The sequence below is a fragment of the Panthera onca genome, chromosome B2, assembly GCF_046562875.1.
Source record: "Panthera onca isolate mPanOnc1 chromosome B2, mPanOnc1 haplotype 2, whole genome shotgun sequence".
Lineage (NCBI taxonomy): Eukaryota > Metazoa > Chordata > Mammalia > Carnivora > Felidae > Panthera > Panthera onca.
In genome coordinates, this window is record NC_138343.1 from 66,275,738 (window position 1) to 66,293,740 (window position 18,003).

Here is an 18,003-nt window from a genome sequence, read left to right on the forward strand (position 1 = left end):
TGTATTCTTGCTCAGAATTCCAACTCTGCCTTGTTCATCCTGTCACCTTGTTACTGGCTTGTCTCTACTGCTAGCATCCAAACTTCTTGCCTATACTACTCTTCTATTTCAAGACTCTTGATGCTGTCACCATTGAGTCAATTCAACTCTACTTTTTCCACATCTCTATGGTTACTTGATGGAAAGTAATTAATAGGAAATGCAAGAGACTCTGCAGACAAACTCTTAGAACAAATAAGAGTTCAGCAGGGTTGCTGAATATAAGATTAATACACAAAAATTAATGGTATTTTTTATACCATCAGTAACCCATTAAACATTGCAATAAAAAATACCGCTTACAATAACATCAGGGACCATGAATCTTTAAAATTTTTTTTAACATTTATTCATTTTTGAGAGACAGAGACAGAACATGAGTGAGGGAGGGGCAGAGAGAGAGAGGGAGACACAGAATCTGAAGCAGGCTCCAGGCTTTGAGCTGACAGCACAGAGCCCAACGTGGGGCTTGAACTCACGGACGGTGAGATCATGACCTGAGCTGAAGTCGGACACTTAACCGACTGAGCCACCCAGGCGCCCCTGAATCTTTTTTTTCCCAATGTTTATTTATTTTTCAGAGAGAGAGAGAGAGAGAGAGAGAGACAGAGAGAGAGACAGAGAGACAGAGAGACAGAGCATGAGTGGGAGAGGGGTAGAGAGAGAGGGAGACACAGAATCAGAAGCAGGCTCCAGGCTCTAAGCTGTCAGCACAGAGCCCGATATGGGGCTCGAACTCACATCACAAACCGTGAGATCATGACCTGAGCTGAAACCAAGAGTTAGACACTTAACCGACTGAGCCACCCAGGCGCCCCAGGGACTATAAATCTGACAAAGGATATGCAGACCTTTATGGAGAAAAAGCAAAAAATGTTATTGTAAAACATAAAAACATAAATCTAGAGCTATACCATGCCCATGGATGGGAACATTCAATTTCATAATGGTGTTGATGCTCCTTAAGTTATCTATAGGTTAAATGAAATTCAAATAAAAATGCCACAACACTTTCTGCCATGGAACTAGACAGACTCTAAAGTCAATATGGAGGAGTAATAGTCAAAGAACTGCCAAAAGCAATTCTGAAAAGGAACTAGGAGAGGTGATTTACATATTAGACATTAAAACTTAATATAAAACTATATTAATTAAAGCATATGGTGTCTGGTCCAATGATAGATAAATAGGTCAGTAGAAGAGAAATGAGAGCTTAGAAATAGACTGAAGTATTTGTGGCAGATTGATATAAATATATTAGTTAGAATTTCTTTCTGTGAGAGACAGAATTCTCAAAATGGCAATGTCTTAAACAGGATAGATGCGTATTTCTTTCTCACCTATTAATGCAGAGGAAGTGAGGGAGCAACTTTTTATACCACTTCTTATAACTTTTTATACCACTGTGCATGGCCAAATTTCCTAAACTCAACTAATGGCTCAGGATGGTTCCTCCAGCTCTAGCCAACATGTCTGTATTCCACCAGAAGAAAAGAGGTTTAGGAAGGAAGAAGGTATGTCTCCTCCCTTTGGGGACATTTCCTGAAGTTTGCATACACTACTTCCTCTAACAACTTGTTGGCCAGAACATGGCCACATTCTGCTGTAAGTAAGGCTGGGAAATGTACTTAAGTCTGAATGCCCAGGTTTCCAGTTAAAATTTTTGTTACTATAGAAGGAAATGCAGACAAAATACTGAAGAACTAAAAGTCTGTTCAGGTGGCAATACAAATCAATTAAACAAAGAATCATTATTTAACCCATTTATTGGGACAGTGGATTCCTATGGAAAAGTAAAATCAGATACCTTCCTCACACTGTATGCAAAGAAAAAATTTTTGTGGATTAAAAATCTAGGCGTGAAAAAAACTTTAAGACTACTTGAAGAAAATATGGGAGAATATCTTTTTGACTTTGCAGTAGGAAGAGATTATTTTTTAACAGAAGGCACAGCCCATGAAATAAAAGTGTGACAAATTTGCCCATACCATAAATACAAATTTCTGTACCACAGAGGAGAGAATAAACAAAAACTAGAGAGACTGAGGGAAATATTTGTAACTTATACATTAGGATAACATTTCAGTCCAGCACACATAAAGTTCCTACAAATCTGTGAGAAAAAGACAACCTAATACAAACGGGAGAAAAGATCTCATGAGGCCATTTATAGAAGATGAAAATTAATATGTGAAGATGTACTCAACCTTACTAGTATGAGTACTGAGTGGAAGGGTGTATTCTAAATGACGATGATGGTTGCTTCTGGACAGACAATGTAAAATATCTAGTGAGGGAGAGGAAGAGAATGGAGGAGAGAACAAAGAGGTAGGTGTTGAACTTGTCAGGAGTTGTCACATAATTTTTTAAGTTAAAAAAAGAAAGGAACAAAGCCAAACCACAAAACCCTCTCAGTTGGGTTTTTCTCAACTTTGGCCACTCTTGGACGAGACACACTGTCTATTTATCCATTAGTCCCTGTGTGTACAAAAGAGAGTAGAAGGAACAGTACTCCCTGCATCGTCCTGGCCCCTTGCCATGGCTGAGAAGGTTGACCCACCATTTGTGTAGAAATCCTGTAGCTCCAATTCTCTTTGATGCTATATCTCTATGAAGGGAAATGCAGGCATCTTATCTTGACTTTTGAAGAAGAACCCTGCTCATTTCTTTTCTTTGCTCATGCAAAAGAGAGCATGCCATGTTCCTTGTCTTCAATAAACTTCTGCTACACTGACTCCTCGGGACATACAGGATACCTAAGTCAATTTGTTTTCTCTCTCTTGGCAGGCCATCCTCCCAGCTAAAGCCCAAGAATTCTTGATGAAGTATCCAGTGGTCCTGATCCATGGGTTGTGCCTAGCTAATTTAAAAAGAAAAGGAGGGTCACCTGTGTGGCTCAGTCAGTTGAGCGTCTGACTCTAGATTTCAGTTCAGGTTATGATCCCAGAGTCCTGGGATCGAGCCTTGCGTCGAGCCTTGTGATAGGCCCCGCGGTGAGTATGGAGCCTGCTTAAAATTCTCTCTCCCTCCCTCTGCCCCTCTCCCCCACTTGCATCTGCTCTCTCTATAAATAAATAAAAAAATAAATAGAAGGAAAAATTAATAGGGAAAAAAGGTAGTATGCAATAATAAATTATTTCAGTAACTGAAAGAGGCATCTGAATGAAGTCCTTATTAATATATGATTTTTTAACGTATTGAAAATGAAAATGTCATCTTTCTGTAAGAGACTAGTTCAATGGTGGTAGAGTACCAGGCCCTATAGGAGTCAAAGTATATATTTGGTTCCAGTGAAAGCAAGGAATTGAGAACAGCAGCTGTGTGGCTCTTGGGCCAGCTGACCCTGGGAGGGGAGCAGAAGCCAAAATGAGCTAAATATGTATGAATGCACACAGGCTCAGGCTGAGTCCTGAGGTGGGAACTGCATGACAAAAGCAAGTCTAGCTTTTATGGATGAACTGAAACTAAGATCTGGAGGCAGGTCAGCCTCCAGAAACTAGGCACTACAAACCCAAGGATATGGTTGGCTTCGTGACTCATTTCTGTTTTGTTTCCATTTCAAATCATTTTTATTTTTGTACATTGAATACTTGGTTTATATTCTAAATATATTAGAAACAGATTTATGTAATGCTATTTACACAGGTTTTATTCTTTTCTGTTATACAATTCCTTTTTCCAAAAATCTGTGATTTGATAAAAGTTCAATAAGCAAACACATTTTAGCACATGGGAGTAAATATATCCTTATAACATCCCTTGAAGCTTGATTGGATGAAACTTATGATTAAACTATGACAGTGGGGGGCAGGGCGCCTGGGTGGCTCAGTCAGTTGAGCATCCAAGTCTTAATTTCGGTTTAGGTCATGATCTCATGCTTTGTTTGTGAGATTGAGCCCCTGGCATGGGCTGTGTGCTGACAGCCTGGAGCCTGCTTGGGATTCTCTCTCCCTCTCTCTCTGTCCCTCCCTGGCTCACACACATTCGCACATGGGCACACACTCTCTGTCTCTTGAAAGAAAGAAAGAAAGAAAGAAAGAAAGAAAGAAAGAAAGAAAGAAAGAAAGAAAGATTAAAAAAAATACGACAGTGGAAATGTATGCCGTAATCAAAAGAAAAAATATTGAAGAATGGGTGGAGAACTTGCTTTCTCATTGACCTCAAGGGTGTGCTGGTTTTGTGGGGGCAAGACAGGATGTGAAAGATCACCTTTCATGTTCTGGACAGGCATGAGAGAGAAGTGGCAGTGGAGAGCTTTGAGGCAACAGTAGGCTCGCCATACAGCTTGCCAACCTCGCCCAAGGGGAGAATCCCATGGGGAAAGGCTTGACAGGCTGGTGCTGACTCAGGAATTCCCTCCCACAAGGAGATGAACTGATGGGGAAGGAGGCATTTGGAGCAGTCCAGGGCTGCTACAGCTGCTTACTAGTGCGCTCCAGATCCAGGTACCTTGTACCTATCTTTCCTTCTGTTCTCCTCAGGTGGCTTTCATCCTCTGAGTTGCAAGGTCTGATGCCTGCGTTCTGGGCAGGTTGGAAGCAGACAAGCCAAGGGCCTGCTCTCTTGGGGTGTTGCTTTTTTATTCAGGGAGAGAATGCATTCTCTGTAGTCTTTTTTTTTTTATACACACTCAAATATATATTTATTCATGCATATTCCTATATGTAATTGTTCTTACAAGTCTTTTTTTGGATGTATCGTCGTGCAGAATTATGTCACTTGGCCACGTCTAGCTGGATTGAAACTAGAAAGGTGTATTTTACCTTTCCAGCTCTGAAAAAGGAATATATGGCAGAGGGAGTCACTGGATCACTTTTTGGTAGTCAATATACAGTGTTCATTTCTAAGGTTACACAGGTGCCAAAAGTGAACAATGAAAATGAAAAGCAAGGAGAAGCCAAGAAGTTAAAATGTTGGTAACAGAACAAAACAAAGTATTAGGTCAATGTAACAATTAACCTTTGGTGTGCATATACTACTGGTGAGGTTTAAAAATCTTGACACATAGTGTGAAAACAATTACATATGCACATAGTTTAAAGATTCAGGTAATTCTACAAGACTTGGTAGAAAAACAAAAGAAAACCCAGCAATCCCCATTACCTACAATTGTCTCTTTCTAGAGGAAGTCATTTTAAACTGAGAATTTTCTTTCCTTGCATTTCTAGTTCCAGTTTCATCTTTCCACTGGCTCTCCATCTGTTCATTGAAGTCTTACTTAAGTATCTTCCTTAGGCTGTGGTAATTTAGGACACAATTTTTGGTCATAATTTTCGTTTTCTCTGTGATGATATTTTTCTGGTGAGTTTTATTAGCTATTTTTCTGTTTAAGTTTTTTCCTTTTTTTTTTTAAGTTTATTTATTTTGAGAGAAAGAAAGGGAGAGAGAGTGTGCACATGAGCGGGGGAGGGGCAGAGAGAGAGAATCCCAAGCAGGCTCTGTGCTGTCAGTGCAGAGCCTCATGTGGGGCTTGAACCCACAAACCGTGAGATCATGACCCGAACCAAGATCAAGAGTGAGATGTTTAACTGACTGAGCCACCTAGGTGCCCCTTAGTTTTTTTCTTTTAAACTGATTTTTTTGTTTCTTCGTATAAATCTTGTTTTGGTACAAAAATATTTTCATTATGGAAAATTTTGAACATATACAGAAGTAGAGAGAAGAGTAAAATGAATCCCCATATACTCATCATTCAGCTTCAACAGTCATCAACTCACAGCCGTATAATTCCATCTTTGCCCCACCTGCTTATCCCTTCCTGTATTGTTACTTTTTGTAGTAAAATATACATAACATAAAATTTACCATTTTAACCATTTTTAAGCATAATGGTCTTTGTCATTAAGTACATTAGCATTGTTGTGTAACCACCACTACCATCCATCTCCAGAACTATTTCATCTTCCCACACTGAATCTCCCTACTCGTTAAACAATAACTCTCCATTCCTCCCTCTCCTCAGCCCTTGGCAACCACCAGTGGAAGGTACTCTCTATCCCCATAAGCTTGACTACTCTAGGTACCTCATACAAATGAACTCATACAACATTTGTCCTTTCATAACTTGCTTATTTCCCTTAGTTAGCATGATATTTTCAAGGTCCCAACCTGAGCATGAATTTCCTTCCTTTTTAAGACTCAATAATATCCCATTGTAAGGATACATCACATTTTATTATTTATCCATTCATCAAGGACACTTGGGTTGCTTTCACCTTTTGGCTATTGTGAAGAATTCTTCTGTGAACAAGGGTGTACAAATATCTGTTTGAGTCCCTACCTTCAACTCTTTTAGGCATATGCTCGGAAATGGATTATTGGATCGTATGGTAATTCTATGTTTATTTTTTTTAGGAGCTGCCATACCATGTTTCACAGTGGCTGCACCATTTAACACTCCTACCAACAATGCACAATGCACCTTTCAACAAAGGTTTCTACACCCCTTTCTAATACTTGTTATTTTCTGTTTTGTTTGTTTTTGTTTTTATAATTTTTTAAAATGTTGATTTATTTTTGAGAGAGAGAGGGACAGAGTACGAGCTGGGGAGGGGCAGAGAGAGAGAGGGAGACACAGAATCTGAAGTTGTGCTGACAGCTCAGAGCCCAATGCAGGGCTCAAACTCATGAACCAAGAGATCATGACTTGAGCTGAAGTCAGACACTTAACTGACTGAGCCATCCAGACGCCCCATGTTTTTGTTTTTATAATAGCCATCTTATAGGTCTTGAATTGGTTCCTGTGTTATTTATGAAGCAAATCCCAGATGTAATATTTCACCCACAAATATTCAATATGTATTTCCAAAAGATAAACACCCTTTTAGAAAATAGAACTCAAAAAAAGAAAATAGAACCCCAATGTAAATAATTAATAAAATTTTTTTAAGTATCATCCATTATCTTGTCAGTATTCACAATTTCAACCATTCAGAAACATAATAACTTCTTTTTTAGGTTTTTGGTTTGTAATGGAACCAAATTTTTCATAATATATTGCTATTAGTTGTCTTTTAAGTCCCTTTAAATCCATAGTTTCCATTCTTTTATTTTTCCTTGCAATTTACTTGTTGAAGAAATTAGATTGTTTTATAAAGTTTCCTGTGGTCTGAATTTTGTTAATACATCCATGTAGTATTTAATATGATCCCCTATATTTCCTTGCAAATTGGTAGTCGAATCTAGAGGCTTGATCTGATTCGCATTCAATTTTTTGGCAAGCCCACTTAGGTGGTATGGGTTCTTCTACTGGGAGACATACTATCTGGATGTCTCTTTTTGTGATACTTAGTAGGCATTTATGATCATTGTTTAGGTCTGCATGATCTATGGTGGTTGCTATTAGTCACATGTTGCTTTTTACATTTAAATTAGTTCAAATTAAATAACATTAAAATTCAGTTTTTCAGTTTTACTAGCCACATGTCAAACGCTCATAACCTTGTGTTGCTCATGGCTACTGTGTTAGGGCAGATGCAAAGCATTTCTGTCATCACAGAAAGTTCGCCTGGGCAGCACTGGTCTAGATCTATTAATTCATTAAGGGTGTGTTTCGGTGCTGCTCTAATTCTCATATTCATTTTACATTTATCAGCTCAAAAACTTGTATAAGGAGAAATGTCCCCATATCTACTATTTAGTTACCCAGTGATACAGTTTGTATAGGAAAAGCAGAATAAAGCTTAATTCCTTCCCTTTAGTGAGGTCGATTCTGTAAGTTATAGATCAATATACCATGCTTGTATCGACATAATTATGTAATTATTGTTTACTGCAGACCCAACTAATGAATTACAGCTATACTTCCCTTTTTATTCAGTTTTTTTTTCCTTGAGCATCTAATTTACTTTACCTTTTATTGCATTATCTTACAATATTGTTGTCTCAATTTTCTCCCCCAATTTTCCATCGTGTTAATCTATTCTATTAAGATCTCCCTTCCCCCTCTCCCGCCTTGAGATCTTATTCTTAGAATTCTTCCTGTTGAAACTTCTTTCTTCATTGCTGTTTGGGGTTATATATACTTTTTCCTGAGTCTTACAACTTCCTTTGTCTTGGCTTTTTAAAATTGGTTTGCTAAATATGTCTTCCTAAAGTAACTTCCTAAAAAGAGTTTGTGGAAGACAAAGTTTCGGAGCCATTCCATTTCTGGAAATATTTTTATTCTATCTTCACTCTTGTTTGATATTTTGGTTGGACATAGAATTCTAATTTTAAACTCTGTACTGTCATATAGAAAGTTAAAGATATGTCTCATTATTATTATCCCTAGTTAATTTCAATATCATTCCTTGTTTTCCAGTGGACAGGGATTTTTTTTTTTCTTTCTGTTCTTGGGTAAAAAAATTCTCAGGGAATATTTTGGTGTTCTGTGCAGCATTCTATCGATATAGGTCTCAAATAGATGATGTATATAAATTGACATTAATTTCATATATAATATTTCTGAAATGTTACAAATTTGAGTGTGTAAAAATTGAACAATGAACTCTAGGATGTGGTGTGTGCTCTAAATCAGCAACTAATGTTTCTCCTAAAGCCAGTTTCACTGGTCTGAGAATAAAGGGGTGGAAATAAGAGTGGTTCCTCTTTTACCTCTAGTGATCCACTACTGAAATTTTTGCTTCCAATTCCAGAGTAACATTGGGCTCTGCTGGTGTAGAGGTCTCGGTTTCCAAGAGAGCACTACTTCTAGTAGGGGACTGCAATGTTTCAGCTAAACTGGTGGTTGAGATTGCTATCCGGTCACTTGGGGCTCCTCATGTCAGTGGATCAATAGCCAAAGAAGAGGTTACTCTATCTATTGGCAGGAGTGAGTGAATGATCCTGCTTGTCAAGGAGTTGCCACCACACACTGAAAGTCTGGAGTATTTCTAGAATGCAGAAGATATACTGGGGCATCTCTTAGTTTTCCCAGGTCCCATGATTAAGATCAATAGAAAACAATACGATATAGGAAGAACTGCTAATGGCCCAGATCCTTCAGGAATGAAGATTTGGGTCACCTCACCACACAAACAACCATGCAAAGAAGTTAGGTGCTTTTTGAGAGCAGAGAAATATGTAGTTGAAGAAGGTAGTTTATAAATACCATCTACTTCCATGTGACCAGTAGCAAAACTGAGGACTGTACCCTCATTTCTCAAAGTGTATTTGCACTTCCCTCTTGTTTTGCTGTAAATACATTTGTGTACATATTAACCAAATATTTTTTTCTCCCTGTCATTCTTTTATCATATGTGTTAATAGTAGCTATTAACTTATACCTTGGTATTGTATAGGATCTCAAAGTGAGAATGTGATTCAGCTAGATGAGGCATGAACAAAGTCCAAAGATGATTAAAGGAATTTTGTATCCCCTTTTGGAAAGAGGTGTAGGTTGTGTTTGGTTGTGTGAGGGATAGTTGTCTCATGCTAAGTGAAAGTATGACTTTTCTATTGTCTTTTTTTGTTTTTTTTTTTTTTTGTTTTTTGAAGTTAATAGTGTTAAAAGGAATAAGACACAGATGTCAAGTTGATGAGGCACAGACTTTGGTAGCTTTGTACTGTGGCAACTTATCTAAGATGGAGCTAAATTTCTCAGAATTCCCCTCCCTGTATGGTTCTGAGTTGGAGTTGGTTGCAAGAGACGTTCTGTGTGAACTTGGAAGCCAGTAGTGAAGCAGAAACCATATTGCTTACTCTCTGAAGGTCAGTGCAAGGTGTTAGGCAGGTGAGCCACTTGCTCTCATTGTTACTGATCTGCTAAATCACTTTGTGGGTATGGGGTGGCAATGGGGCCTATGTTTTTTCAGTTGTTAGATCTCCTCCTTGAACTTTTCTGACTTCTGGGCTAAGTGCATATGTAGCTCTTGGTGAAAGATGCCAGCTTCTCTTGCAGATTACCCATGACAGCACAGTTGGAGGTGCTAAGAGAGACCTGGGTTCCAGTTCTCCCTCATGTTTCCTTGTTCTTGTCCACATTTAGCTCTCCCCCATGCCCCCCCCCCCCCCCCGGCTGACTTAGAGCAACTTTAGGTTCAACACTAGACACAGAAGCAATGGCTGCTCCACCAGCTGCCATGATTGCGTAGGATCAGTCTCATACTGGTTCTGCTTTCTCATTGAACCACACCCTGAAGATAGGTCAGGAGGGACACAGGAGCAGTGGGGAATTCTTATGCCAAAGGCCATTCAGTTTTCATGGGAGGAACACACATATTTTTTTTAGTATTAAAATTCATGAATTTTATTCAGAAGAGTTTCTAAGATGCTCCCTTACTCGCTACTTAGTAACACAATACCATTTTATTGTTTTCTTCCAAAATGAAAATGACAATTATATTTATTATGGAACATTTGGTAGATACAGGTAATTACCAGGATACAGATAACATTTTGGTGAATATCCTTCAACTCTGTCTTTAGTGCATATATCTATAATATATATGTATACATAAACACACTTTATTTTTATGAAAATGGAATCATATTTAGATTCTGTTTTATAAAACAGGTTCTCTATCCACACATCAGCATATCATGAATGTTTATCTCTAGATAATTAGTCTCCAATTCAAGAACTTAATTTTTAATTACTTTGCAGTGTTCTGTTGCATGGATATACCATAATTTATTCAAGCCAATCCCTTATTTTTAGCCTCAGATTATTTTCAATTTTTCTTCATTGATTAAAAAAGCCTCTGAGATGAACAGAGATAATCCTTTTAAAACATTTTTTTAAATTTTTTTTTTTAAGTTTATTTTGAGAGAGAGAGCAGAGGAGGGGCAGAGAGAGTGAGGGAGGGAGAGAGAGAATCCCAGGGATGCTCCATGCTGTCAGAGCGGAGCCCGATGTGGGGCTTGAACTCACAAACCATGAGATCATGACCTGAGCCGAAACCAAGAGTCAGACGCTTAACCGACTGAGCCACCCAGACGCCCCTTTTTTTTTTTTTTTTAATTTTTTTTTTAAGTTTATTTTGAGAGAGAGAGCAGAGGAGGGGCAGAGAGAGTGAGGGAGGGAGTAAAACATTTTTATTGAGTGCTCTGTACCATGCCTATAGTAGCTTCATCTCTATGCAAATCTACATCACTAAATTTCTGTGTGATTAAGCTTTTCAACAAGTGTGTATTGAAAGAAGGAAGGCATAAATAGAGAGGTACATTTGTTTAAGATTGGCACAGATTTAATTTTATAAAATAACTAGGTCAGCGGTGCCTGGATGGCTCAGTCAGTTAAATGTCTCTCTCTTGATCTCCACTAGGTCATGATCTCCCAGTTCATGGGTTTGAGCCCCACAAAGCCTGCTTGGGATTCTCTCTTTCTTCCTCTCTCTCTGCCCCTCTCCTGCCCTTGCTCTCTCTCTAAATAAATAAACTTAAAAAAATAAATAACTAGGTCATTCTAAACTTTTCTATAGGTCTTCTTGGAATGCAACATTTGGAGTCCCTCTTACATCTGCTTGCCTCTAGAACAAAGCTGAACTTGTTGATCCATCCCCGTGAAGTGAAGCTTGAAAAGAATTCTCTCCATGTTCCCAAATCCCTTTTTAAGTCAAAGTGCCTCCATATTGCCTCTCCTTGTAGACCTTCTGTGACCCACAGTATACTGGAGAAAAGCAGAATCTCAGTCCCCATCCCAGAAATAGCACTTGCATTTTCATGTGGTTCTCATATGTGTTAGAGTTTGAGAAGCACGGATTTAGAGCTCCAGGCTTGGCTCACACTTGACCCCGGTCCTCCTCGCTGAACAACAGAGGTAAGGAGACTAGACAAGCGGTAATAGTTATGTTAGGGACAGGATCTCTACCCAAGGATCCACTCAGACACTTTTCACTATCCTCAAGCCCTGCCTGCACAGGAAGCCGGCCACTAAAGATAGACTGCCTGTGGGAGACATAGGGACATAAGGGACCTCTGCTAGCTGTGCAGCAGGGTGAAAAAGGGTGGAACAGGAAAAGGAGGAAGGCAAGTTCCTGGATTCCAAAGACCACAGTTTGTCTAGGTGCTACTTTCTCCCTTATTTAGCACATAACTTTGTCATATGACATCCCTTTGCTGACCTCTTTTCCTTTTGCATTTTACCCCGCATTCAAAAGTCACGATCTAAAACTTTTCTCCATGGGTTAGAAACTTTAAGTTGTCAGGGACTGAATGTGCCCTGTTTCCAACAGTTTCTGGCAGTTCTCTGCTTTTATGGTGTAGTCATGGTGAAACCTGAGTCATCTGAAGATGGTGCCAGTGCCAAAGAACTGGGGAAGGAGCTTGTTGACAAGCCAGGATGGCAAGGAGCTGGGCTCAAGTAACTGCTGGGCACCCAGGGCCACTGTCCTATTGGGACAGGAGAGCTGCCCCAATCCTAAATGTGTTTATACAAATTTCCCCAAACTTTACAGTTCTAATGAATACTTTCTGTAGCAAGAGTGTTTAGAGACGGCCCAAAATATAAAGCATCTCCCCGGAAAATTGTTTCTCACGGTTCTGAGTAGCAACACCTAGCTTTTGCATGTGCCAGAATTCCTTTTTTTCCTTTTCTCTCTTTCTTCCTTTTTTTTTTTTTTTTTTTTTAAACTGAGAAACCACAACATTTTCCTGGACAGGCAAACAAAATAACCTTAATTTGTGTTTTAAGTAAAAATCGTTTCCCTCCTGTTTCATTCACAGACATTAAACTATCCAGAAAGTACCTTGGTTTGGCCTCGTGTGTGTGTGTATATGCGTGTGTGTGTGCCATTTCTCTAAAATTATGACTCATAGTCTGGGGGACAATGATTGATTTTTTTCCAGTTCACATAGCTGCTCTGAATTTCTCCTCACAGGGATGGGCCTGTTTATTCACTCTGGGCATCGTTGGTAGAGCGCTAGTGTAAACAGCCCGAGGAACCCGGTGGTCTGGGGAAGCGGGCGCCCTGTGTTCTCCGCGGGGAGCAGGGATGCTGGGGGCCAGGTGGGGCCGACCGCATTTAGAGACCGCTTTCGGACCCCCCCTGGGTTTGCGATGCCTGCCGGAGCAGCCAGAAGCGCCATTGTGATGCCGGTGGGAGGGGTGGAGCCACCAAGTCCCGTCTCAATTTAGACTTCTCACTCCGCTTCTAGGCGCGCCCATTTCAGATTGCTAAACTCCAGAGTCAGGGGAAAAAAAAAAAAAAAGCGGGGAGGAGGTGGAAAGCCACACCCCGCGGCGCCCGCGAATTTCCCCAGGAGCCGACGGTGGCTCAGGCAGACGCGGCCGAGATGCGGGGCCGGGGGCTCCTGACCGCCGCCCACCTCGCGTGCGTGTGGACCGTGGTACTGGCCGCGGCCCCCGGGTAGGAGCGCGGGCGCGGGGCGCGCGCGGGGGGCGGGCGGACGGGCGGGAGGGGGCGGCGGCCGTGCGGCCGCGGGTGGGAACCCGCCGCGCCGCGCCGCGGCACTCCCTAGCCAGGCACCGGCCTGGAGGCTTGACCGCCTGTCGCCTCAGCGTGCTTCTCCACGGGACAGTTACTTTTTCCACCCGTGAAGTTGTTGAAGCGTCTCTCTGGCCGAAATTACTTTCTAGAGAGTCCTTCTAGTTTTAGTCCGTGTCGCCTCTGCCTTTTCCTCAAAACAATTTTTTTTCTTCTTCTCCCACACAGCGTGCCTTCTTCTCCCGAAGGCACATGATCTATTTTTTCCTAACTGTCCCAACTTCGGCATTGGCAAGGTGGGGCTGCGGCGACTGAAGTGGTTCAGGTGCAGACACTGCAGGAAGATAACTAATGAGACAAGCCGCATATTGGAAAGTGCCCCACTCCTAAAAGGTTTTGCAGTTGAGCCTTAACCCCTGGCTTGGGCAGAGAAAGTGCTGTTTTTGCTGACGTTTATGCCCTGCTACACCTGGGCATTTTACCACTGGCAGTTTAATTTCAGATGGTGTCTTTCAATCAGTGGTATTTGTTAGATGATGTTTTCTGGGGCAGATGCCCAAGGACGAAAGTTTGAATAAAACCCGCAAAGTGTGTGTGTGCGCGTGTGCGCGTGTGCGCGTGCGTGGGTGTTTAAGCCAAGAAAAAAAAAATCACACTGGGATGAGGTTGTCTGTAAAGGAGAAGCTTAGAGGCTTATAACTTTGCCACTAACTTCTGCATGCCACAGTGTATGCCATCCTGTGCTGTTTGTGGCTTATAAAATGGAAATAACAAATGCCCTCCTCTAGTGTACAGGAATTACTGCATTAAAATTGATTTATGGGATTTCTTGTTTCCATAGCATTTCAGTGCAGTTGCTAAATGGAGCAGTGGGGGCAATACTGGGATAATTGGAACAATTGGAACTGACACAGTATGGAGGGTCTATCTCACTGTCTGTGAAATTTGAGGATTGGAAAAGAATGCAGATGTAAAGATAAGAAATTGTATTTTTCTCTTGTTGGGAACTCTTTAGGCCTAGGTTTCTGGTGACAGCCCCAGGGGTCATTAGGCCTGGAGGAAATGTGACTGTTGGGGTAGAGCTTCTGGAACACAGCCCCTCCCAGGTCACTGTGAAGGCTGAGGTCATCAAGATGGCAGCCAACCTCACGGTCTCTGTCCTGGAAGCAGAGGGAGTCTTTGAAAAAGGTAAGATAAACAGCACAGAGTCTTACCCTTCTGTAGTAATAATTGGAGTATGTTAATAAAGCCATGTGCTACGGTGGGTAACAGAGAAACCCCAGAGTTGCAGTGTTTTATGTAGTACACTTTTAATTTTTGCTCCTGTGGAGTCTAAAATGGTGTTCTTGTATGCTCTTCCAAGAGACCCAGGTTCCTTCCACTTTGTGGCTCCCTCATCAACATGTGGCTTCTGAGACTTCAGGGAAAGAGCACTGAGTTTCTCATGTGGGAGGTTTTTATGGGATAGGCCTAGAAGTGGCTCATTATCAATTCTGTTCCTCTTGTCATGGCCACGTGGAGCTGCAAACGAGGCTGGGAAATGTAGGCCGGTGACTGCCCAGAAGAGGAAATGGGCAAACTTAACAGTCTGACACAAAACCGTATTTATATAGCTTACATAAACCATATGCAACTGTGTTTCTTTATATTTACTGAGTGCTAAGGATGTTAATAAATAGGCTTGTGGAAAGGAAAAGAGCTACACAATGTTAAAGTCCAGTTTTATGGAATATTTCTTAATTTTTAAAGTACGGGGGAAAATGATATAAATGTGGGAGCCATTTGTGAAAGAACCCACTTCCCTTAAGTTTGGATTCTAATCTCGTTTAGGGTTAAATTGGCTCAGTGAATGTCTTCTTTTTCAATACTAAGGGAAAAATAATTTTGGGGGTAAATACCTTAGCTTTTTTTCCATTAAAATGAACCTTTATAGTATTTTTTTTTTCTAATTGAAAGAGAAATATATGCTCAGTGCTTACAACCTGATAAACCATCCTGGAAGTAAAGGAAATAAGCAAAGATCACCCATAATCCTAACCACCTAACTATAAGCACAATTAACTGGAAGCATGTTTAGATGTTTAGTCAGAGGGCAGAAATTGAGGCATCAATGCCTATAATGTTAAGAGTTATCTTAAAAAATTAATTTAAGGGCACATAACTAAGAGTGGAAGGGATTTCACAATAGTTCATTAGATTCATGTTTATCCTCTACCAGCATAGAGAAGTTAACACTATTGTGAAAGGAGATAAAATCAAAGTTTATCTATATCTCCACCAGAAGTTGACTGACTAGGTGGGTAAGTTTGGGATAGAAGTCAGCAAGAAGTGGTGTGTACAGGGGCCAAGCCACTTTGTCTTTCATAGGAGAAATGTAAGGAAAGGAAGGTGGGAGGCCTTGTTTCCCTGGAGAGGAAATGTAGATTAGGGCTAAAGATCTGAGATTGTCTTAGCACCAGTTGCATGATCTCCTGCAGTAACGTAACTGTTCCGAGCCTCAATTTCCTCATTTATAAAATGGGGGTGATGAAACTTACTTCCCAGGGCAGGTGTAAAGTGAAAGTCAGTGTCTAGCATCTATTGGGAATTCAGTAAACAGCTGTTAATATTATAAGTAGTAATACTGAAGAAGATGCAGGGAGCATTATTTCCTTTTTATATGGGAGGAGACCTCTGTTTTTGTTTTTGAATTATTATTTCTGAAAATGAATGAATCCTGGTCTTATGATAATGGCTAAAGAAAATATTGAAATACTAAGTCAGGGCGGATAATATTTCATGTAGTTCCACATTCATTATTTACTAACTAAAATTTATCATCTTGGCTCTACTAGTGTGGCAGTTTTACTGCAATGCAGAGGTCCAGAATAACATGGATGATTTTAATAAATGTTTGGGCTTTGCTGAGATGTTTGCATGTTCTTATTTTAGAATTTCTACTGCATTATCTTTTCTGCAATCTCCTTTATCAGGCTCTTTTCTTTTTTCTGCAAATAGTACCAACACTGTGGTGGGGGGAAGGGGATATTGTGGCTCATTTTTAAACTTTATTCTTAGATTTTTCTTTTGGGAAGAGAGTTGGTCATATGCCTCTGGGAAGGCTAATGTGCTCAAGACTGCATCAGACAACACTGTCCTGAGAGCAGAATGGATCTTTGAAAAAGAGAGAGAGAAAATGTACCTCTTTCAATGGGTGTTTTTTGACTCTGTTGACGTACAGTTTCATTGAAAATACCATTTCTGGGAGTACTCTCTCTCTTTCAAAGGAGAATGTTACTCTGTTATCAGAGGCTATGAGTCATTGTTCTCAAAGCAGATGCTTCCTGTAATGTTAGGACCTAAGGACCATGACTTTTTTTTTTTATTTGACTTCTCCAGTTGGAGCAGTACATAGACAAATGAGCATTTTAAATCAGTGCATCTTCGACATCCAGAGATCCTCCTAGGATTCAATGTTTTCTCCCTTGCCACGTAAACACAAACACATAAATACACCTTAGGTCTGATTATTTCATCACTTTCTTATGAGGGCCTCCAGGAAAAGGTTGGTTCTAATAAAGATTCATCTTCCAGCAGAACCGGGTAAGGAGGGGGGACTATTTCTGGGTGGCTGTTTCTAACAGTCCTGGTGTTTTTAGAAATTCCTGGGGCAGAGCAGTGTTCCACCATAACCAGAATGCATTTGTAACCTAATTCGTGTCAGAAAGGATAATAGCTAAAGGATTCACATTGCAGAATATGCCTTAAAAAAGGGATGGATGAAACAGGTGAAGGGGATTAAGAATACACTTAATCTTGATGAGCACTGAGTAATATATGGAACTGTTGAATCACTACACTGTACACCTGAAATGAATATAACACTGTCTGTTAGCTACACTGGAATTAAAATTTTAAAAATGGAAAAAATAGAAATAAATTTTAAAAAAGTCAGGAAAGTATGGCTTGTCCTCAAGGAAGAGTTCATTTATTTGTTTGACAGATACAGGGAAAATTTTATTTACATTTCCATCCTTGAGGCCAGCAGCATTGATTACATTAGAGTTAGCTTATTCGTTTTTAAATATATTAATTCTACATTTATTGGGATCAATTATGAGGTTTTTTGGGTGAACAATGGCCCTTTAGAATAAGTGTTTCTACTAAGCTTTGTGGCATTCTGTACAGGTGTCTTAATGCCTCCTCAGTGGTGAGATTCAGACATTGAAGTGTGCTGGTCATTATCCCTGCCACTACCCTACCGTACCCTACCATCACCACCACCACCACCGCCTCTGCCCTCATGGCCACCGTCATCATCATCCTCTTTATAGTGAAAAGAGCTAAGTTCATAGTCTTCCATTGTATAAAATAGTTAAGTGGACATAATTGACGAAAGATGGTAAAAATTCAGCAGGTCGTAATTACCAGAGGAGAGAAGATGGAGTAGCTTTTGGTATTTGAAATCAAATCAGACTCTACGTTGGGTGGAGAGTGAGTCTGTCAATTTATTTCTTCCCTTCTTGGTTTTTATCTTTTCCTTTGGTGTGATGTTACCCTGGAGTTCCATGCCAAATCAAGAAAAAAAGTTTAAGAACACTTGAACTCATGGGTCAGA

At 40.2% G+C, this 18,003-nt stretch overlaps 1 protein-coding gene and 1 long non-coding RNA gene across 5 annotated transcripts in view; both read left to right on the top strand.

The window, feature by feature from the left end:
- The window catches only part of LOC144616395 (uncharacterized), a 31,996-nt gene extending 19,217 nt beyond the window's left edge, over positions 1–12,779 (top strand). Inside the window, exons 3-6 of one of the 4 annotated variants that reach the window (XR_013555669.1) lie at positions 2,827–3,032; positions 5,208–5,340; positions 6,394–6,472; positions 11,442–12,779. This is a non-coding gene — a long non-coding RNA (uncharacterized LOC144616395). The remainder of the gene's footprint in view (positions 1–2,826; positions 3,033–5,207; positions 5,341–6,393; positions 6,473–11,441) is intronic. The other 3 variants (XR_013555671.1, XR_013555668.1, XR_013555670.1) reach the window with 3 other exon arrangements.
- A 180-nt stretch (positions 12,780–12,959) lies between these two features.
- CD109 (CD109 molecule) overlaps positions 12,960–18,003 on the top strand; it is a 131,507-nt gene continuing 126,463 nt past the window's right edge. The window contains exons 1-2 of the mRNA XM_060615955.2: positions 12,960–13,328; positions 14,422–14,594. Of these exons, the coding sequence (XP_060471938.1) occupies positions 13,255–13,328; positions 14,422–14,594 (247 nt within the window). The 5' untranslated portion in view covers positions 12,960–13,254. The remainder of the gene's footprint in view (positions 13,329–14,421; positions 14,595–18,003) is intronic.